Source organism: Hipposideros armiger, unplaced genomic scaffold, assembly GCF_001890085.2.
Source record: "Hipposideros armiger isolate ML-2016 unplaced genomic scaffold, ASM189008v1 scaffold_262, whole genome shotgun sequence".
In the NCBI taxonomy this organism is placed as follows: domain Eukaryota; kingdom Metazoa; phylum Chordata; class Mammalia; order Chiroptera; family Hipposideridae; genus Hipposideros; species Hipposideros armiger.
The window spans coordinates 600,751-624,047 of NW_017731612.1; the positions used below are offsets into that span (position 1 = coordinate 600,751).

The window sequence follows — 23,297 nt, forward strand, 5'->3', positions numbered from 1 at the left end:
TAGTGGGGAACGCTGTATCTTGACAGAGTAGATATTAAAGCGCCAAGTTCTCCCTGTTTGGAATCAACTGGCCCCCTTAGAGCTGTTCTGAGCACGGGCCAGAGAACCTGGAGCGGGGGAGAGCGGGTGGTGACAGGTCCCGAGCTCCGAGCAGCTCCGTCGGGCGGGCGGCCAGGCGGCCCCCCGAGAGCGACGCGCGTTGCTGACGGCATTTGCTCGTGTGTTAGCTTCCTCCTGAAACACGGACTCGGGCTTCCGGCTCTCTCGTTGGTGTTGTAAAGGAAACGCAAGGACAGCAGAGCCTGGGCTGCTGTTCAGACACAGGCTCTGGGTGTGGCGGTGGACAGTGGCCCAGCCAGGGCTGGTCAGCCTGGGAGCACCGGGCTCTCGGGGGAGGTGACAGTGGGAGGGACAAGCATGGTCCCCGGGCTCAGAGCGCGTCCCTGGAGACGCGTGGCCAGATACGTGCAGTGCTCTCGGTTTCATGTGGAGTTTTCAATGGAGGGACCACGATTTATTAACGACGGCCAGACAGACGGAGTTTAGATGGGAGCGTCACACCCCATGTTTTCTCAAGCAGAATCTAAAACCTTGGGCCGGTGTGCCGCAGCATTTGTAAAGGTTTAAAGGATAGCTTCCTCAGTAGGTTCTGCCGGCGGAGCACGAGTCTGGTCACCACCTAGCGTAACACCTGAGTCGCTCTCTGTGGCTGCGTCTCAGTGGCTTTTTCTCACCACATGGTTTCTTATACCGGAGAATCTCCAAACTGGGCACCTACACCCACATGTCTTTAGGTGGCATCCTTGAAACCACATGCACGTCACAGGTGAGCGAAGCCTTAGCGACTGGCCACGCACCCCTGTGCTTAGAAGCCGCTTCCTGTCACCTTGGCTCCCACGTGTCCCTCTTACCCACTTACCACTGGGTGGCGAGCTCGCACCCCTTCTGGAGCCTCCTCCCCGCCCCTCGCTGACGCAGCCCCCCGTGTGTACGGGGTGTGAACCGTGTGCTGGGCTCTGTGCCGAAGAGTCTCAGTGGTGAAGACACGTGTGCCCACCAGCAGCTCCTGTGCGGTGGGGCTTAGGTTCTGAAAGAAAAGAAATCCTTTGTAACATCACCAAACCACAGAACGTGCATGCCCACGTTCAAAGACACCTCCGGCTCACAAATACCACTTGCCGTGAAGGACTTTCCGCAGATCCGTGTTTAAAACCACTGGCCCTCAGGGAATTCTCGGGTGTCCTGTCTGAAACCAGGCACTCGGTCAGGTCCGCACACCTAGCCCTGGAAGTCCGCTTAGCACGCTGGGCTCTCCTTCCCTGGTAACTTGTTCTCCGTGCTGCTGAGCTGAGTGGTGCTCTAGCGAATACGGGACGCAGCGGCCCTTCTGCCTCAGCTGGGATAAGAGAACACCATCGCCCGGTCTCGCGCCGGTGTACTGGCTCCGTGTCCGGATGTGCCAGCTTCACTGCCTTCCTCTCTTACACTGGGCTCTTCTCTTAGAATTGTGAGTTTATTGTTCTGCGAAATAGGTTAAGAATTGGAAAAATGAACTTATTCCTTTCTATTGTATGAGTCTTTTTTACACGTCCTCTGTTCCTTTTTTTAAACGGTGATCTCACCCAAAAGAAAATCTATTTAGGCATTCTGTGAGTTTTAGCTGTATTTTGCATAATTTTGTCCCATCGGTTTATTTGATGCTTTTGGAAAGAACAGAGTTGGTGATCGGGCCATTACAGGCATTCGAACAAGTCTGTGATATTTGTGTGGCAAACAAAGCTTAAAAACGTACACCCTGCCTACTGTATTTCGGTGGCTGTAGTGACAGATTTTACCCTTATTTGGAGAGATGTCGTGTTTTTCTAAAGTTCCTACAACAGTGCCAATCGGTGTATGTAATACGTTGTCAGTGCAGAAACTAGAGATACGAACTTGAGGCTCAACTGTCCTGAAGTGCTATGTAACCTTGTGAGATTCAGGTTTTATCGTTTCTTCACCGCTGTGGCACCCCGGGGCCTGACACGGCACCTGGCCTGCAGGGCACTCACCGTGTCTCTCGGGCACCTGAATGACCAAGTTCAGGGGCCCTTTATTTCGAATACTGAAATTACAAGAATAATAATTTATGGTCACTAATATTCACTGAGGACTAACGTGTGCCAAGCACTGTTCCTAGAGTCCTTATAAATATTATTCCATTTAATCTTCATAAGGATCTTATGAGCAGTATTATCCCCATTTTACAGATGAGGAAACCAAGGCACAGAGCAGTACAGACACTTGCCAAGGCCTCGTAGCTAATAAATGAGCAGGGTAGAATTTGAGCCCAGGCAGCCCGAGTCCGGAGCCTGGCCCCCCGCCACCCCATGTCAGGACCGGCTGGCAGTGGCTGTGGGCTCTGAGCGTGGTCAGCCGCAGTGTAACCCAGCCACACTCTGAGGACAACGGGTCCCCCCCGGGGGTCCCCTGGTCCCAGGGACGCGTCTTATTTTTGCCCAGTTTCCGTCTTTCATGTTGTTTACAGCTTCTTCCCAGCAGCTTGGTTTTCAGTACATTGCGTATGCTCGTTGCTTCTTTTTAAAGCTTTTCTGCAGACATTACTTGGTTCGTTTTGGGGAAGCCCTAGAAACATTAAGCTGCCCTCTCAATACAACTCATTATTAATGCCGTCGCTAAAGGATGTATTTTTCAAACAGGAACTCAAAGCGGTGACCTTCCCCAGAGCTCGGATCCTTTGTCTGCAGGAGGCACAAGGGGGTGTTCATGCGAGAGTGAGACAGGGCGCTCCCAGATGCACACGGACAGGACAGGCTGCTTCCGGTCCTCTGTTAGATGTCGTGCTTAACACCAGCGTGTTTTCTTTTCAGACTATCACTGAGAAACACAAGCTGAATGTTCCCGAGACGATGACCGAGGTCCTGGATGTTTCTGACGAAGAGGGTGAGACTTGTTCAGTCTTGTACGACGTCTGTCCTGATCTCACACAGGTGGGCTGTCCTGTGTTCATGCACTGAGCTGGCCTCTGGGCGTGGGTGACAGCGTCTTCACTGCAAGGTCACGTCTTCACCTTCACCTTCGCCTCAGGACAGGACTCGGGCCGCTTGGGAAGGAGGGTTGTGACGGGTGTGTCTGCAGCCGGCCTTGTCTTTCAGGCCTTACTGCTGACAAGGCTGGGAAGGGGGAAAAAACTGAAATTGGCCATCTGTTAAAACAGCTACCTGCAGTCACAGCTGTTGTTAACATGTTTTGATGATGTTACACCGCATTTTTATTACAATGCCTTAAAGTGAAAGGCCTTGCAGTGGACTCGATCAGTGCTGTACGCAGTCTCTGCTTGCTGATGGGTTCAGCGTGCAGAATACAGTCTCAACCCAGAGGCACATTAGAGAAGGTCAGAAATAGCACAGCAGGAAGCCGTAGAACTTCACCATGAGCGCTGGATTCTTTGGGTCCACTACCCCCGTGGTCGCTGGTAAATGTTATCCAAGCCGGTGCTGTCATGGTTCCGAGGAGCCCACTGCCTGAGGAGCACGGGGGCTCCTGGCTGGGGTGCTTCACGCTCCAGGCCCCACATCAGGGTTCTGGGCCCCCACCTCCACTTCAATGGGAATAGTTAACTTTTCTTGAGCAAAAAAAAATCTGCTGAAAGGTGGTGAAGGCAGCACATAAGCGTGCAGTCAGGCGTGCTCGGTCGGGACGTTACCGCCATAGAGGACGGTGCAGGCCCAGGACTAGCTGACCTCCTGAGGTACGGTGAGGGAATTACTCCAGGTTCTCTCAGATATGATCATTAGTAAGCACAGCTTTACGCTGAGACGTCTTTATTTGGAACCGATTTGTTAACTCACCTGTTGGTCAGCATTGAGTTGTGTCGGCTTTTCTAATAACTTACAAATGAGTGCTAGCTCCGTGTGTTGTCGTGAGGACAGGGTGTTGCCAAAGCGGTTCCAATATTGATGATGATAATTCTGTGTTCCATCCGAATACTTGCAGCTCGTTTTCAACATTCGCGCATGCGCCCCGTATTTATTCTGTTTTATGGGATCACCTTTCTCATTCTCACTTATGTGTTGAACAGCTTTTAGGCAGTTTGGTGACCACTGTCTTGATGGGGGAGCACTTAGCGATTCAGGTACCATCAGGGGAAGTTTTGGAGTGAAAGCTTTGCGTTGCTTTTGATTTTTCTTACCTGGATAGAAGCGACTTGCTTAATATTGAAACCTGGGCGCCTAATACTAACCATGTGTTTGGAAATGGCATGTGTCATGTGGCGCAGGTGCGCATATGTGCATCTGGGTGCGTGGATTTTACTAACTTGGGAGCATGAAGCCGTGACTTACTCTATTAATGGTTTTGCAACTACTACTGAGACATATTAACACACTTACATTATCTAATGAACATTATGTAAGTCTTTTTCCAAAAGGAACATTTCTTCTTAGAATGCAAATTTAGAGAAAACATAATTCTTTAGCAAGTCGACATTGAACTAGCGTGAACCTGCTGACAACTAAGCCTGCTTGAACTTAATGCACTTTATACATCGTTCTTGGGTAAGGTATGTTTTAGATGTGGTTCAAAACATGTTAAATTCGTAGTCATGGGGTAATGGGATCATTTCTAAGGTAGCGAGGAATGCAGACAAAGTAACCTTTAGACATTATTTAGGAGGAGCTTAGTGTCTGGGGAAAAGTGAGATAGTCCATCTAGTTGGAAGGTCCCACAGCACATGGAACCACTTTCAGCAAACCTATCACATGAAAAATGTAAATTTATAAGTCATATAACTTAGGTGGTGATTATTTCATTTAAAAATAGTTATTTATTCCCAAAATAGTTGTTAAAGAATTCCAACAGCCTCTGCGTTCAGTGTTCACTGGGCTTGTAGGAATTCCATTTACAGGAAGCAGCCCCTCGGACGTGCCCGCTGCAGCGTCAGATGTAGCTGTCGTGTCCGGTATACTTTTATTGAAACCGTTATATATTAAAAGTTATCAGTGATAAGAATTCTTGCTCTGAGAGGAATATTGGCTAATGATTGAGAAGACCTTTGTGGTGAGAGGCGCTTCCATTTTTTGAGATAACCAAAAATTAAATAACACATTTTTCCCAGGAAGAGCTTCCAGTTGAATACAAGTTAGGTATAGGATGTATCTGAGTGCCGTGAAGTACATTTTTAATGCAAAGAATTACTTAAAAGGAATTTGGCTGGTTGACATGTTGTGCAGTTAAAATGCTTTCCTGGGACCCGCTGTTGGTCATTCCTGGGGACAGAGTGTGGTCCCACATGCCTGGACGGCATTCGCCAGTGCCCGGGCTCCTTACATCCCATCTGTCATAGGAACCGTGTGTGTGAGTATCGCACCAGCGTCCAGGACGAGCGTGGACGTCCTTTAGCCTAACTGGCCGGAGTGCAGCCATCAGGTTTTCCGCGCATGAGTCCAGGCAGCAGAGAGTGAAAGGGCTGCTTTGTGTGCAAAGCTGTGTTGCTGGTACGCGGGACAGAGGTGAGCCCTGCCTGGGCAGGCCTCTGAGACACACGGCGAGACGACGGTGCCACCCAGCCGCTCTGCCTGCCTGCCCCACGCAGGCCCACGGACTTGCTGAGAGCACAGAGGTGGCGGGAGGTGCGGGCTTTAGGGGGTGGAGACGGGAGGTCCTGAGACAGGAAAGGCCAGAGTGGCCCAGCGGCCAGCTGGTCGCTCCGCTGGGCGGAGGCATCACAACGCGCTGGGCCTGTTGTGGGATGTGGAATTCTTAACTGAAAAGTCTGGGAAATGAGCAAAGATTTCAACTAATAATTGAAACAGTGAAGCCTGGTTTTTACAGAGACCAGACCAGCAGGGGTGTGCTGGGCGTGTGAGGGGAACATTGGAAAGAGGGCGATTTCTGAGGAACACAAGGCCTCCCTGAAACACCCACCTGCCAGGGCAGGGTCTCCTTTAAAACTGGTTTTTGTTCAGTTCATTCAAAGTCAAAAAAGGCAGTTCACCATTTCCCCTCTCCCTTGCCCCCAGCAGCCACCAGTCTGTTCTCTGTATCTGTGACCTTGGTGCGTTCTCTAATTTAGGTTCCACGTATCAGTGAGGTCATACGATACTTGTCATTCTCTGTCTGACTGACTTCACTCAGCACAGCACCACCCTCTAGGTTCATCCCTGTCACAGACGGTAGACTCGTCCTTTTTCGTGGCTGAGCAGCACGCAGCCGCGCGCACCTTCTGTAGGCCTCCGCCCACCGACGGACACCCGTGGCTTCCACGTCTCGGCCGTTGCAGCATCTATTCTTAGCACCAGAAAAGATAGGCTGTGGGTTTCCCCTCATGTTTTTTTCAGGTGACAAAAGGCACCTGGTGAGGTAGGGAGACCCCAGCAGAGATTTGGGCCAGAGAAGGCCAGCAGGGCAGTTTTCCACGGCAGAAATCACCTCTGGGCCTCCGGCTAACTTGTCGCGCCAGCAAGCATCTGTTTCATGGGTTTGCGCATGGGAGGGAGAGGAGCCGGTGTGAGATGAAGGGGGTTTGTGGGGGGCGGTTCCTGCATTTCACAAGAGACGTGGCGTCTTATGTGTGGGGTGAAGGGCCTGGCAGACCGGGGGCCTGGGGAGGTTTGGACCCCCACAAACCACCACAGACTCGGTGGCTCAGATTCATTCTTTTCGCAATTCTGGAGGCCAGAAGTCCACGGCAGGAGGCTGTGGGGAGGGGCCCTGTTTGTCCTCCAGCCACTGCGGTGCCACCCCCGTGCTTGCCTCGACCACACCTGCACTGGCCCCGTCTCCCAACGAGGCCGCGTCCTGAGGCTCCTGGGGGACATGCAGTTGGGGGGCGCCACTGAGCCCAGTACACTGTCCTAAAGCGACGCCTCCCTTCTCGCTCCGCGTTGGTCCTGAAAGTTGATCGGCAGCCTGTTCTCGGTGTCCGATGCAGTGTGACCCGCTGGGATGCTGCCCTGTTACGCTCTCCGTAGCGAGCGAACGCGCGTTAGGTTAAATGGTGTCAGCTACAAACGGCACAGGGAGCCGGATCGAGGTTCACAGCCCCGGTCGTTGTCCTCCTGGGGAAGCGACCGGCGTGTGGCGCGGAGGCCGCCTGTGAGCTGTGCCGCTTCGGCGCCCGCGCTCTGCTGCTTCCCACGGGCGTCTCGGCGGTGTCGGCGAGCACGCTGCCGTTTCCAGTCACGGCCGTGCTCGTGCCCGACACCACGTTCAGCGAGTAATTCTCTGTCTCCCTGATTGTTTCCAGGTGATGACACAATGACAGGAGACGGCGGGGAGTACCTCCGGCCTGAGGACCTGAAAGAGCTGGGCGACGACTCTCTGCCCAGCAGTCAGTTCCTGGACGGTATGAATTACCTGCGGTACAGTTTGGAGGGAGGACGCTCTGACAGGTAGGTGCCCACGGGAAGCTCACACTTGATATCGGCCAGGAGCGAGTGACACACTCGTTCACGATGGTAGAGAGAGAGGCAGACACAGTTGGCAACGCCTGACAGGCGCCTCACTCCTCTCAGCAGCCAGCAGCTGTCTCGCTGCATTCTCTGGCATCTTTATGCGCCCATTTTAAAGAACAGGAAACCGAGGCCCAGAGACATTCAGTCAAACAGCAGGAAGCAGAGGCACTCTGAATTAGAGCTCTCGCCTTTAAACAGCTGTCTTTAATCACCTCCCACTGTCTCCTCTAGACAGACGGGAAGGGCAGCCCTGCCTCATGGGCGCTGTAGCTAGCTGGCAGTTACACCCAGACACTTCTGGTCCCCGTGGGTTTCACTGTCAGTGCTGTCATTTCTGTGAGTAGAAGGGTTAAAAAGGAGCAAATTCAGAAGAACCAGGATAGAACCCTGCAAGAGCCTGGATCCAGAGAGTGGCCTGAGCCGGGTCTGAAGGAGCCTAGGTTTTAGGGACAAGCCTGGGTGTTTGTGTGACATTTTGAAATACCAGATCAGTGATATTTTGGGGTTCTGACTGACTAGCCCAACTGATGTTTGTTGTTTTCTGAGGCAAACTGAGTGAGAACATCCCATGGTCCCCCCTGAAAATGATGGTTGCCAAGTTAGGTGACACGGATGGTTGTCCGTGGCGTGTACCGTCTTTTGCTAGTCAGTAATCTCAGGCTTGTAGTTTTTATCTTGGCTGTAAGATAAGCTGCATTCAGCATGTTTGGAGTCTAAGAAATAAATACCCTAACAAGTAGTCAATTTTAAATGGATAATTAGCAAAAACAATTTTTTTTAAAAAAAGATTTTTATTGGGGAATTGGGGGATGGGAACAGCGCTGGGGAATTGGGGGAAGGGGAACAGACAAGTTGCTGTCGTTTTTTTGTTCTTCAGTCTAGTTGTGGAGGACGTTGCTTCACTGGCCCAGGTTGGCACCATCATTGCGCTCTTCCCGGGCGAGGCAGATCAGTTGCCGGCTTCTGGACGGCGGCTCACTGCGGCTGCTGGCCGCTCACGCTGGCTGCTGGCTACACACGGTAGCCCATGGCAACCCACTGCAGCAGGGGCTGCAGCCTACGCCGTCGCTGGCGACTCCCGGCAGCCCAGCTCCAGGTCGAGCTGTTGTTCAGCATCTTAGCTGTGGAGGGCAGTGTCACTGGCCCTCATATGTGGGATCCGAACCGGAGCCCTCTGGTGTCCCAAGCCAGTTCTTAACCAACGCGCCACTCGGCCGGCCCCAGCAAAAACAATTTTTCCTCGGACTTCCTTGAGCACGAAGGCCCTCTCCCTTCTTTATTTTTTAACGATTCAATGTGGTGCACATAGTAAGTGCCTTTCTGGGCTGGCCTTGTGTAGGTGCTGCAGGCACAGACGTGCCCAAGGTACCTTGGCTAAACTCATGGACGGGCTGGGAGAGAGACGGCCAGTGGGACTGCCCGGCAGCCTGGATCCCAAGGCTCTGGCTTCCTGGAACAGACGGGACCATGGGTGGTGATGGTGAGGAAGAGTGGGGGAGGCGGTTTAAGCCGTAATCAGATCCTGAGCCTGGGATCCTGGCGCATGTCAGGAGCAGGGTGGTGTGTGGTGCTGGGGTGCGAGTGTGAGGGAGGCGTCATGTCTGTGTCTGGGGGTCCCTCGACAGCGAGACAGAGCCAGGATTGGAGGAGAGTTGTCAAATGCTAGACCTGGCCATTTCGACAGTGTGAGAAGTCATTGCTGTGATGTGAGCTGATGTTAGAGGAAACTTGAACTATGACCTTGGTGCTGGTAGTCTTGGGGAGAATTTGAGGAATGAGAAGTTGGAGAACATGTCTCTGAGGTAAAACCAGCCCGATTTGGTGATGACCTTCATGGGCCCGGTGAAGAGGCAGAGGAGGTCGGAGGGACTCCTTGGCACCAGTGACCCCAGCGGGTGCCCGTGGGTCCGGGCACAGAAGGACCAGCCCCTGGGGGACTGGTGACCGAGCGGCTCAGTGTTTACGTATTGAATGTTGACGCACTGGTAGATTTGGACCTCACAATCCGAGACTCTTAAAAGACTTCAGATTCCAGTACAATGAAATGTCTGTGGCTTTGCACCAGTTCGCAGCAATCTGTGAATCGTCGTTACTGTTGGCCTTTCTGTCCGGCGTGGTTGTTTCTGTGAGTCAGTGCTTGGCCTGGTGCTTTCTCCTTCCGTCAAAGTACTTACGTTGAGAAAGATTTAGGACAATACTTCCTATAAAATGGGCTGATGGTTTGACGATTCTCCCCTCAGCACGCCAGCACCGGGATGTGAAACAAACAAGGCCTGCTGTGTCCTCCGGGTCCGCACTTGCGTTTCTAGGGCCCCAGATGTGGTCACGACACCTCGTTGCCATGGTTCTCTTGTTGGTTTTATTTATTTTCTATTTTGCTTAGACAATTTAGTATGTTACCTTTTTCAGTAACCATTTTCCCTTTTCACGATTTCTTTATTTGGTATGCTTTCAATAGCACCATGCCCAGGTAGGTTTATGTGGCATGAAAACATGACCTTCCCGGTCCATCCATTTCCTGCTCACTGCTCAGCGCGTGCGTGTGTGTGTGTGTGTGTGTGTGTGTGTGTGTGTGTGTGTTGGCAGGCATGCTTATATTCTAGAATTATGGATTTATTTTCAAATTAGGATTTCTGTGTATTAAATTGAATAACTCTTGCAGCTGGAAGGGAGAATATGTTACTAGAATGAATGTCTAGGACACACCCAGGCCTGACTTTGGCCGTCACAGCGCCCCCTGGTGGCTGTTGGGACATTAGCCTGGCTTCTCGGAAACACACCTCAGGAGCCTGGTATCTTTGGAGGTGGGGGGAAAGTTATTGTGATCCCTAAAGTGTACGTGGAAGCAGAGGAACGAAATCAGGTGTAATTCAACGTATGCTGAATAAAACCACAACCAACTTCCGATTAGTTGGATTGTGTGTTTAATTTATTTTGCTATTGCTTACAAATTTAGGATGCTATCCAAATTCAATTTAAAATACTAAATAGCAGTGAACGACAGAAACTTCTCCATATATGAGAACAAACACATTGAAACTTTTTCAGTGTTTATTTGTTTAGTAGGGTTTGAGAGCTCCATTGATTGAATGTCTAACAAATACTGCAGCTTGCTAAGGCAGTAATTATTACACTTTTTAGTGAAATTATAAACTTCGATGCAGCCTAATATGTGTCTATAATGCAGTGTATTGTAGTGAAAAAAGTGTAAATTTAAAACCATCACAATGCTTCCCGGCAAATCTTAGCTGAACTGTGAGTAAGAATTGACACACCTGTAGAAACACGTTACTGTAAATTTATTAACCAAAGAGTACAAACTCTTACTTAATGAAAACAATGGCCCATCTATTGCAAAATATTTAAACTTGTTTGTAATGTTTTAAATCAAGTGGACAGTTTCTGAGCCAGAGACTTGAATTATTATAGACTTTTGTGCTGGTCATTATTCCTTCAGAGAGAATAACTCTCTACTGTTGGACTGTTCTAACTTTATTTTATTTAAGTAGGTTCTATAACATAGAAAAAAGGGCAATGAGAAACTATAAACGCTGCTCAAATAACTAGCACTTTAGAAGGCAGTCAGTAGAATGGAGCTAGAATAAAATCACACAGGTGGAGACATTGAGGCATATGGTTCCAATGTAGTCGTTGCCCTGTCACCTTTTCTCTCTCTGCCTGTGTGCCCGAGTATCTGTCTCTGCACGTTAATCTCCTTTCTGTGGTCGTAAGTTACCTTGTCTGTTTCTTTCCTTTCTCTCTCGCTCCATTCCTTTCCCATTGGGGCTTTAGGACAGACAGCACCGATACCCTCTGCCTCTCCTGTTTCACAACCAGCTGGGAGACAGACCCAGAAGTTAGGTGGATGGATGTCAGGAATCCACGTTATTACTAGCGACACATGGATGGCAGAATGTGGCTTTACGTTGTCACCCAGATGAGCTCTTTGATACCCCCTTCCTGAAACACAGACACCCGCCCAGTCAGGGTGTGTCGCTCGGGGTGGCAGTGGAGACCTGGTTGCCACTTACAGTGGCAGCACCCCATCGCTAGGTCCTAGTTGAGGGACCGTTATTTACCGTCAGCTTGTTCCCGTCGCGCTAAACATCCATTCCCCTTTGAGACCCGTGTCCCCACTGTTCCCGCACTGCGTGTAAGGGCCGGTTCTACCTAGTGACAGCGTCTCCACTTGTGTTGGGGGCAGGCCCTTCTTGTCCTGTACCCCAGTGCCTCTCGCTGTTTGTACTGTTCATTTGCATACACCTGGCACTGACGGGTGTGCAGGCCCAATCAGGACTTGGGAAGCAGGGGTAGAGATTATAGAATTAACGATCGCAGCCCAGTGGGACGTGGTGGGGGCGCATGGATAGCCATATTAGTTCAAGACCGCCCTCTCCTGTTTCCTCCCCTTGGTCCAGTTCAAAACAAAACAAAGTAGAAGAGGGCTTACGAGCTGTTGATTTAGTGCTGTCTGGCACAGGACACACACAGCTGGGGCTTTGCTATCTTCATGGTTTAAAGCAGGAAAAAGAAAATTGTTCATTCATCTAATTGAGACAAGATTTGCTGAGATGAAAGACCCTTTCCCATAATAATTTTATTGCCGGCCCATCCTCAGATTCAGAGTCAGTCCTAGGTTTCTCTCAGCAGCGTTTTAGGAAGTGCACCCTCCAAATCCCCCTGCACAATGGTGGAAACAGCCCCGAGGGAAGCGGCCTCTGACCGCCGGGGCCGAACCCCGTGGCTGCTTTACCAGCCGCCCGGGACACCCGCCTTGGCTGGCTCAGCCCTCTGTCTCTTACAAGAGCCAGTGTGACGTAAAAGAGTGAATCCCCACGTACTGTTATGTTTCATGTTATAAACACGCAGGTGTACACACATAGGATCCGATAATCAACTCCTTAGATTCATGTTGCTGTACCTCTAGTGTTCAGGGTCTTTGGGGGCATAAAACAGCAGAACAGGAGGAAGAAGGCTGGAGGTGCCACAGATTATCCACCAGGGAGACCCTCAGAGACAGCTGCGGCTGGCTATACCGACAGCTCGTACAGACGACAGTGTGCAGCTTCCAGAATTGGGTATATTTGCAAAGTGAAAATAGTTTCTGCTAATAATGATGCTAACGTGACATTTAGTCCATAATTCTACAGCGCTCACGGCCGAGTCCCGACCAGCCGGAAGCCAGTGGGCTTTTGCTTCCGTCCGTGTCGTGTGAGCGTGCTTATCTCGTGATTCCCCCCATGGGCTTTGGGCTGATCCTCTGAATGGAGAGCTTCAATTCTTGGACTGACATGCATAAAATACAGCTTATTTGAGCTGTCGATCTATTTGTCATTTAGATGCGTGTAAAATTGATTAGGAAGGAATGAAATTGTATCTGTGCGGATGTCAAGTTTTGCCCATCACATTTGGGTGTATCATTCAGAACTTTGAAATTCAGATTTCACCAAAATGTAAAGCATTGATTATGAAGGCCTAGCGCCCTGCGGGAGCCTCGTTTGGTCAGTCATGGCGTTCACCCTGTGCTGGCAGCCGTGTTTGCTCTGGCCGGTGCTCACACATGGCTGCTGTGTGACGTCTCTTATCGCCATGGCAACCAGCATCCTGGCGCTTGGTCACCACACAGGACATGCGGCGCTGAGCGCTGTCCTCGGCTGTGGCCTCACTGGGGACACCAGAGACAAACAGGAGGGCCCATTTCCTCAGGAAGCGTGCGTGTGGCCGCGGGCCGTTTCCCTGTGCGCCTTCCAGGGGCGTCACCGACACTGAGTCAGTCACAGCTGGAGAGGGGACCGAGACCTGGCTTCCCTCCTATCCTCGCTGAGGGCTGGCTGTCTCCCCCGAGTGTTCTCCTCAGTCGCAGGGAGACAGCCATTGAACCCAGATTTAAGTGATCCGCCCTGGAATTGGTTCCTGTGTGTTGCCTGGACTGGCCGCTAGTGAGCCACAGCCGCAGGCTTCAAACCGCCTGGGAAGCAAATGAATCAGATTAGGAGGATCAGATTCTGCCTGTGGGTTCCCTGGTGCCCTTGCCACTGAGTGGCAGGAGGCATTCGAAAGGCATTAGGGCAGCGCCTGGACGGAGAGGCAGGGTGGCACCGGGACCGTGTCCCCTGCCGCCCCGCGGCTGTGCCCCTGGAAGCTGCATGGTGGCTAATAGCTCACTCTCTTCACTTTCCTGCTCGGCCCATCCTTCCATCCGCCCACCCCTCGTCGCTGTTGGCATGTGACCATGGCCTCCTGCCACCCCACCAGCCTCCGGTCCTTCAGTTCCGACAGGTCTCACCCGCTGGGCCACGGCTCCTATCTGAGGGACAGCGCTGTGATTGATGATGCTGTCCTCATCCCCAGTCACCAGGTACGTCACTGGGCCTTCACGTTTCTACTTTCTGGCGAGCCTTTGAACGTGACCTGATGCTGGAAAGGTCCGGAGAAAGTGTTTTAACCTAAACAAATAATCATCGTAACTCAATGACAGGTAGGATAAGAAATCTGTGGGTTTTCTAAAGCATGAAAAGCATTCACCTGACTTTTCCATGAGCAGAAGTTTTCTAAAATAAGATGCTGCTTATTCAGCTGTTTTGAATGCTTCTGTGGAGGTTATATAACAATCAATTCCTTTATAAAACCTCTATTATAGTGAGAAGTGTGGGGTACGGTGCATTTAAGGTGTGAGATAAAATGTGCAGGTTAAGTTACGTCTCTGAATATTTAGCATTGGTACCTATCAGGAAAGACATGGCATCTGTCACGGAGTGCTTTGATATTAGCTGTGACTTTTTCATTTGGACGCAGTGAACTCCATGAGCGCCTGCCCTCTTCCCAGACAGTCACACAAATGCGATCTTACAGCAATAATGCAGCTTAGATGGAAATGTGTTACGAAGGTGCACTTTAAGTGCCTCGGGCTTAGTTTTTAAGGGAAAGCTTTCCCAGGCGATACCACCTTTCTGTGGCACCATTTTTAGGGCTGATTGTATCCTCACTGAATTGAAGGAAAGCACTTTTACTGAACCCGGGTTCTTTGTGTTTAGGTGTCAGCTCTCGCCAAGGAGGCAGAAAGGAACTCTTACCGCCTCAGCTGGGGCACCGAGAACTTGGACAACGTGGCCCTTTCTTCCAGCCCTATTCACTCAGGGTGAGTACGTCAGTATCCAGTATCCAGGTCAAGGGTAAAAAGAGATGAGTGTGAAAATAACAGCTTTGTCCCGTGGCTGTAGCTGGTGCCTCGCTTGCAGGGAAGTGGCCTTGGTTTCAACCTGTAAATAACATGACTTCACCCACCCACCGTGGGCTCTGTCTGCACAGACAGGCCAGCAGAAAAGGTTGAATTCAGCATGGAAAAACTGACTGTGCTTTAAAATAACAAGTAGAATTGCATCAGACAGCTTGCCGCTTAACTAGCAGACAGATACCGTGGCCTCCGAAGTGTTCACATGTCTTATCTACCAACTGTAAAATAAAAATTATTAAAAAAAAAAGATGTCTAAAAAGGAGGGGCAGGATCATTTGCTTTCTAAAAAGTCCTGTTTATCGAGATTAACTGCCCTGTGACTAAAAGCCTTTTTTCACATATTAATGCATTTAAAATGAAGTTTACAGAAGTTTGAGTCCCACAGACATGGAGAGGAGTTTGTTCTCTGGAGTAGGGATTCCGAACAGGGGGACTCGAATCAGCACCTGCCCAGTCACCTTCTGGAGTCAGCAGATATGCTGCTACCTGAGATGCCTCTTATATTAACTCATTAAAAAGTAGGACTTGGAGTTAATAATTGTCAGCATAAAGATTTTCTGAAGGTATGAGAATTCAATGACATGGAATATAAATTTTAAGGAGTTTAAATTGTAACACTTCACAGTTGGGTTTTCCTTTTCATTTTAGTAGTTTCAGTCATATAGTAAGTTCATAATTATATATAAACTTTTGAAGTACTTTTCATTTAATCACTTTTTCTAAGCCCTACCCATATTTTATCTAACTAAATACAGTACTGTGAAGTTTAAATTATTATCCCAAACTCCTTATCCGTAATCCCCAGAGCTATCTTGAGTTGTGGGTCCTTTCTTGTTTTTCTGATTCTAAAACATTCCCCTTTCAGTAAAGCATTCAAGATATTATAGTTAAAGTTTTTGGACCTCTGGATCTACTCTCCTACTAAAGGCTCATAGAATATAAAATTAGTTATCTAGATATATAAAATAATCGTAATATTCTTTTCCTTGTTAAAAAAGTAAAAGCTAGTTCCTAACACAAGTGTTATTCAGGGGAATGAAAACCAAGTGAAACCTCACCCAAATTTAAATTTACTTACATATTTTTAAGTATAAAATGAGTTAATTGAAATCTGACAGCTATAAATTGTTCAAAAAGCATAGCATTCATTCTGCTAGTAAATTTCTGAGCGGTGATGAGAGGAAGGAAGGGGCCGGATGCAGAGTCTTGAAGGATAAGGGTCAGAACCCAGACACCATAGTAAGTGGGTGATGCCCACATCCAGCCTACAGAGGAAGAGATTATTTCAGGCAAAATGTGATTGACTGCCGGTAGCTGAATTTACCAGAGAATCAGAGTGTTGATGTCCAGGGGTTAAAGATTAGTCACGTATCAAGGTAAGATCTTTAAAATTTTGGTTTCTAATCAACCAGGTTTTCTATGAATTTCAAACATGATCACTGACTGTCAGTAAATCTCTGTCTATATGTTAGAGTCACCTGGGCTTTAAAATAACACCCGATGCCAGGCCCAACCCAGCCCAGTCACAGGCAGAGCCCGTGCTGTTGGGGCTGTGGCATCAGTGACTTCTACCAGTGCCTGTCGGCCAGATATGCTGTATGTTTTGCAGACACTGTTAGAAAGAGCGACTGTCCCGGGAGCTGTGACTGCAGGGCAGGCCGGGCTCATCGGCACGCCCCGGGTTCCCTCCAGTGCTCTTCTCTCTAGTTCACGCAGCACTCATGCCTCACACACGGCCCCACTCTACAAAGCACCAAGCCTGGGCCAGGCACCAAGGAAGACGTGGGCCGGCCGGCCCCGCCCTGAGGACGCACACCTGTGTGTGGTTATGTGCGGTCGGAAGACGGCCTTTGGGAGCGAGAAGTGGCGGCTGTTGTCGGAGGCAGATCGACACCGACCCGGGTCCTGGCCCCAACACTCAGGGTGTGACCTGGTCACGTGATGGGAAATACCAGAGTTTCAGGTTACTTATGTGGCAGATGAATGTGAAAGGGTGACATGCTTCTTAAATGATTGGCATTTTGCCTACAAAGAGTGAGCACTCAGCAGACTGCAGTGCTCAGGACTTGCATCCTCGCACATCTCCCAGACTGCCCTTGGACCCCTGGTCAGCCGAGCGGGGCGCAGTCTGGCTCATCTGCACCGCAGCACCGAGGTGGGCTCCCCAGTGTGCTGGTGACTCCCTGGTGTTTTCCCAGGTGCGTGTCATCTGGTGGTGTCTCTGCGGCAGGATTTGAACCAACAGTGCAGCCGATGGCTGTAGCAGGACGGGTGACTAGCCCGGGACACGCACCGGTCCTGACCGCCATGGCACGTGAGAGCCACCGAGCTGGGCGTGAATCACACAAATAACATGCATCACCTCACGTCATGTAGCTGCTGGCTCCTGGGCTTGTATTCGTTACACGCCAGGTTCCTGAGTAGCAGATTTACATATTTTTCAAGGAACTGAGTGAGTCCCTCTTTAATTAATTGGGTGAATTCTTATGCCACTTCAGATGCTGCCCAAAATGTCAGGAAAAAAAATGATTTTTGATAGCGAGGGCAATAAAGTTAGCTTTTGTATGTGCATGCCACTACTGCTGTGTACAAGCTCCTGTCAGATTCCACGAGGGATTGTAGGTAGGTAGCAATAGAAGACACAGCTCCTGCCCCCAGCTGGTAGCGCTGATCCCTTTCACCTGCGCTGTCCCCGGTGACTGAGGCCCAGGACCGCCGGGAACAGCTATGGGCGAGTCCATAGCCTGCCCGCCCGAGAGACGCAGCCGCGTCTGGCAAAAGAAAGGCCGATGGCGGTGTTTTTGTTCCTGTGCTTTAAGGGGGTGCACTGCTGGTCGGCAGTCTAACCAACAGTTATTTCTAGTGTCCCAGTCACGAGGGTACCAGCATCATCTTGGGCAAGAACTTGCATTTTACAGCTCTGCTCCATTTCATAAATGCACAATGAGTAGGCACATGGAAGGCACAGTTCCTGGTAATAACTAGTTCTGTGATTCATTTTAAAATCATTCCAAAGGTCTCTATTTTTATAGTCTTTTAATGAAAGCCATGTGCCTACAATTAAATGTCAGTTCTTCATGTCATGCTATATAAGATAGTATAGCAACTAGAAGTCCTAAAAAAGTGATCTTTTAGAGGCCTTTTTCATAAAAACATGTCAAAGACGATTTTGCTGTGACCCTAAAACCACTCTAAAAAAATAAAGTCTATTAAAAAACGTGAAGATATTAGCTCAAACGGGAAGCTGATCTTTGAAATGTAAGGAAGTCAAGGCCGTTTGCCATCTGACAACATTAATATTTACCTGATTACCTAGAGCAGTTAATTTGGTTATTTCTCTATTTCACACACCCTGGCTTTGTAAAGGTACGTGGAGGTACCGTATTTCCCCATGTATAAGACACACCTTAATTTTGGGGCCCGAAATTTGAAAAAAAAAGGTATTACATAAAGTTATTGAACTCAAGTTTTATTCATCATAAAACTCCTCATCACTGTCAAAACTCCCAACCATTAGCTTGTCCTCATCTATGACGAATCACAGTCTTCATAATATTGCCTCGTCCTCAGCGGGAAATGCAAGTATAAAAAATCTACAATCACTGTATAAGATGCACCCAGTTTTTAGACCCCAAATTTTTTGAAAAAGGGTGCGTCTTATACGTGGGGAAATACGGTACATTCTTTTGGATGAAGACAGTGATTTTATAAGTAGCAGAATAACTTGGGTTGGATTTCTGGTCCATGAAACACGTATCCTGTTGCGTATGAAACACAGGTGAAGCGCATGAAAATGCGAGGGGTTTGAGGGAGAGCAGGCGCAGGTAGAAAGGGGTGGAGGCCGGGGCTCCAGAGCCAGCTCAGGCCCCCGTGACCAGTGCGGGGGCCGCAGCCCAGAGCCGAGGGACGGTGCTGAAAAGCCCTGAGCTCGTCTGTCTGCAGTTTTTTGTGACGTAGGTAATTCACGGTACCCACTCTGCCTTGTAGTTTATGCTGCTGTTTGTTGCTGAAGCTGTTCTTTAAATTGTGCCTTTCCTGTTTGCATTTCTTTTCTAGTAACCCACAGGGTGTTATAATCATTTTGAAAGTATTTGGAGTATGAATGAAAAGCTGTGGGGACAAAACGGAGTCCATCAGATCAGACCGTAACTGTCATAGGGCCCGTAGGTGTTTGGTAGTTCCCTTGCACACTTGGGCTTTGTCCAGCACCCGCACGGCCCGAACTGAGCAAGGCTGCAGGTTGGTGCCCGGGGCTTCCCGACGCCCCAGGGCCCCGACCAGGGGCCCCCGTAGCAGCATCTGCACAGAGCTGGATCTCATTCACATTTCCGCCCGCTTCAGTGAATAGTGTGTTGCTGTATAAACGATAAACGGCAGCGGAGAGTCCCCTCTGACCTTTATGTCTCACTGTATCCATCCTTCTCTGTGCTAAAGTGTGTGTTCTGTTGCAGCCGCGCCTCTCCGTGTGTCGACCGCGACAGCAGCAGGTGAAACTTGCATCATTCCTTCTCTGAACATGTGCCCACTCCTCTCTGTCACCCTGCAGCATTCAGCCTCCTTGGGGTGCTTCAGTGTGAGCAGGCCTCACAGGGCAGGGGCTGCCCCCAGTCACAGCCATGGCCGGGAGCTAGGTGGGATTGTTCCCAAACTGATGCCCGCCTGCTGTGGGCCCTGCCTCGGTCACGGGTCGGCTTCTCTCGTGAGAAAAAGCGCAACAGAGAGCGGAAACAGCATTCCTAGCTGTTCCACAAATTGGCTGACCTATTTTAAAGTTATAGTATAGGTTATGATTTTGTGTGTCGCTTAGCAGGGTTTTTTTCTTAAACTACGTTCTAAGTGAACTGAAGGCTCAAAGTTTATTAATAGTGCATTTCCTTGTTAGGACTTCTTCACATGCACCCTAGTCAGCGCACCAAAAATACCCCTTATTCTGTGTTATTCCAATAGCTGTTTTGAAGGTTCTCATCACACTGCTGAGTACACTATTTTCATTATATAGTCACGCATCCTGATATTACAGATTGTCCACAGATAAGAACATTTTATATTTCCAACTTTGAAAATTTTATACCCATCCTTTCACTTCTGAAACACACATCAAATATTACGTTTCTATACATGAACATCGTGAATGATGAATAATTGTTCAGTGATTTTAACAAATTTGAGCCACTTCTTTTTGAAGCTATTTTCTGTCATTGTTTCAGTTTATGGAATTTGGGAGATTGGTGCAATTAAGGGGATTGTGGAGGAGAAAGCCCTGGCGTGGGGTTGTCCCAGGAACAGATCTGAGGGGGGTCCTCTTGCTGTGCGCGCGCAGATCACTGAAGCACCCCGATGCCTTCCCTCCCTGACTTTCACCCGTAACTAACTCTGAATGCTGCAGCCTCCCCCCCCCCGCCCTCACCCCGGTCCTGGATGAACTGAAAGTAAACCTAAGAATTGGTAACCTCGTGGGTGGAGGGTTTGTTCCGCGGAAGACTGGACGCGTTTTCTGCTGCACCTTGGAAGCACGGAGCTGTTCAGCTAATCAGATTGCGTCTTTGTAGGCAAATCATCTGCATAACGGTGGTGCATTGCTTGGGCTTTTATCCTTTTTAAATTGTGATAACATTCTCACAATTTAGAAAAATTCAGTGAGTTCCTAACTTGCATGCTTGCCAAATTCCGTCTGGAGTGAGATGCGCAGTTTCGGCCGACCGTGTTCCACGCCCGTTTGCACAGCCCTCAGTTGAGGTTCGTGCAGTGTGGTCTCCCACAGAGCCGCCGTGGCGTGTCAAACACGGCGCACAAACAACACGCATTTCTTGGAGTCAGAGCAGCATATCGCCCCAATAGGGGTGCTTCCAGATCATCTGAAATGGGACATTTCAGTAGATTTCCCTACCCAGTTAACTGTAAACGGTACGTAGAGTTTTAACACCAGAAGCCACTCTGGAGTTTAGTCAGTCAAAGTCTCATTTTAGGGTTGAGAAAACTGAAACTGAAAGGTTTGTAAGCGACCTACCTGCAGGCACAGCAGTAACTCCAGGCAGATACAGATGGGATGGCGATCAGAGAGAGACCTTGGCAAGGGCCTCTCCCTGCTGCACTGTCGTGTGCTCCGTGACAGTAGGATCTTTATGTCGTATTAAATAGTAAAGTTCACAAGCTGATGAAAGCTCCACCATCCTATTAACCTGCTTTAGCAAAGTTCCAGTTCACTGGAGGGATTCAGTAAATGCTCGTTTCTCCCGTTATTTTCTAGGAGTGACATTGTCCTGTAAATTTTAAGGCATTCAAAATATATAAAATCATATGGAGCAGGGAAAGGGAGATACGGGAATAAGCATTTTTGGATTCCGGGTGCTGTACCCACACGGGGTTGCACCCTCACTGTTGCGTCAGGTGTTAGGTGCTCCCCTCCCCGTTTACAGATGGGGCTTCATCTCGAAACTCGCCAGCCACAGAGCTGGCGTCACTCGCCGTCCCCTCTGTCCCCGCTCACGGCAGGCTTTTGTCTCAGTGCCTTTTACCTCGGTGTTTATGGGCATTCTCTTGTCCCATTTTCAATCTCCTGAAAATGTGAGAAAATCATATTTGTTTACTCAACTCCAGTATGTGAACTGATTCATCTGGTGACTCACACCTTCCAACCTTTCGCTTTTTCCTGTGGAACAAAAAAGCGAGTGGTCTCTTACAGTCTTCTTTTTGCTTGTGGAAATTGTTTCACAAATCACAGAACTATCGACTCATTCTACACCTATCCAAATAAGAACACCTTTGGATAATCCGACATGTTTAATGAAAATGCTCCATTGCATACCCGCTTTTATACTATAAACTATTGGGATTAACTGATTAGCATTTTGACTTTTTCCTAAAAGACTTTTCATCCGCCTTGAGATGATGAAAAGAGATCAATCATTATTGATCTCTTACTCCGTCTTATTTGAAGAAAAGACTTCTTGTAGCATACAGTTCTATGTATTCAGCTTTTTATTAGTTGTTCATTCTGCAGTTACATTATTTGAGTCTGATTTTTGCTGTTTTATGAGCTGAAATACCTGAGTAGTAATTTGAATGGGTTCTGACCAAAGAATTCAATTACCTTCTACTCTAGCCTTCTTCTCTCTTGATTAGACATAAATACGTACAACTTCTCACAACTTGATCTTTTCACTCTGCTGTTCATTCACTTATTCAAGAATTATTTGTCAACTATCTCCCTCCACATTGTGCCAGGGCTGGGGGAACACAGGAAGAAATAGAGCTAACGGGGTCGCTGCCGCTTTGGCCCCCAGATGGCGCCTATATGTGGTTATAACTCATTGTTCAGTCACCAGCAAAGTAAGTGATTCTGAGCCAGCCAAACCTTCATGTGACCTCTGGGTCTTAGAAGCTGCACATCTCGGCAGCAGCAGCAATGTCTTTCCTTTCTGCGACCTCAGTTCCTAGCAGGGCACCTGGCATTAGTAACAGGGTGACAAACGTTGCAGGAGCAGGAGTAAAGAGAACAAAAGAGGATTTCAAAAGGAGCGGTCAGTGACACAGAATCAGAGAAAGTAGTCAAACACGTACTCCGCTGTTGTTCCAGCCAAGGATGTTGCCACTTCAGTGAGAGAGCGCACTGTTAGCAGACGCCCCACGTGCTCTCTCCCTGGGGACATCACACAGGCCGTGAGCCGTCCCGGGGGCGGAGGACGGCAGCGGGACAGTGGGCGGCATGAGTGGCAGCTCCCCAGGGCCCTGCCGGGTACAGACGCAGCGAGAGTGCTACCGTTCAACAGACACGCTTTAATAATTCCTGATGAGTTTGAGCCCCGGTCTGGTCACCAGTGGTGATAGTAATCAAAAGATAGAGAAAGTCAGAAATACTGCCATGAGTTTGGAACAGCACTTTTTTCTAGTTTTCATAAAAACAACACATACAGTCAAATACTAATAATAAAATGGAAAACAAACCTGTATATTCATCTGGAAGTATTACCAGTACTTCCATTCTTTAGTACATTTAAAAACACAAACAGAAAAGGTTTTTTGAGGATTTTTACTTGAAGGCGAGTAATACGGAAAGCAGCCAACCATGATCCCTGTGTCTTGGTAAAGGCCGGAAACACCCACGTTCAGCACGGAGCTGGTGGCTCCTGCCCTCGGTTTCCCCGGACGAAGCCTTCACGGGCTGCCTGGCTGGCGCACGTGGGGTGGGGCGCCTCCTGGCTGGTCCCCGCTGCATGCCCTGCCCAGGCCGGCACTCGGCCCTGCCTCCCGCGTGGTGTGGACAGCAGGACTCCAGTAGGAGCCGCCTGCCGCGTTCTGGGTTCTGCTGGGAGGCGCTGGCTCTCTCCTTCACTTGTCGGAAATAGCAGAAAGGACGGGGGTCCTTGCCCATAACTCACCTTGATGAAATGCCTTTCGGAAGGTTAGCGGCTGTCCCGATGCATGCCTGGGTGTGGGGACCCGGTGGCAGTTTGTGCTGGTTAAGCCATATGACACCCACGACACCCTGTATGTCGCTTCCCTCTTTCCGTTTTCTCATAAAAACCAGCAAATGCAATGAAAATTGGGAAAGACAGTACTGTAATTAGTGGATCTCCTCTCTGCTCTGTCCTCTCCCCCCAACCCCATCCTTC

At 49.3% G+C, this 23,297-nt stretch overlaps 1 protein-coding gene across 22 annotated transcripts in view; it reads left to right on the plus strand.

Annotated features, from left to right (window-relative positions):
- The window catches only part of ANK2 (ankyrin 2), a 284,146-nt gene that overhangs the window by 214,469 nt on the left and 46,380 nt on the right, over positions 1-23,297 (plus strand). For 10 of the 22 annotated variants that reach the window (XM_019656561.1, XM_019656546.1, XM_019656560.1 and 7 more), the window contains 7 exons: positions 2,868-2,940; positions 4,079-4,132; positions 7,244-7,388; positions 9,910-9,921; positions 13,707-13,809; positions 14,486-14,589; positions 19,137-19,172. In XM_019656561.1, coding sequence (XP_019512106.1) covers positions 2,868-2,940; positions 4,079-4,132; positions 7,244-7,388; positions 9,910-9,921; positions 13,707-13,809; positions 14,486-14,589; positions 19,137-19,172 — 527 coding nt within the window. The remainder of the gene's footprint in view (positions 1-2,867; positions 2,941-4,078; positions 4,133-7,243; positions 7,389-9,909; positions 9,922-13,706; positions 13,810-14,485; positions 14,590-19,136; positions 19,173-23,297) is intronic. The other 12 variants (XM_019656559.1, XM_019656563.1, XM_019656567.1 and 9 more) reach the window with 8 other exon arrangements.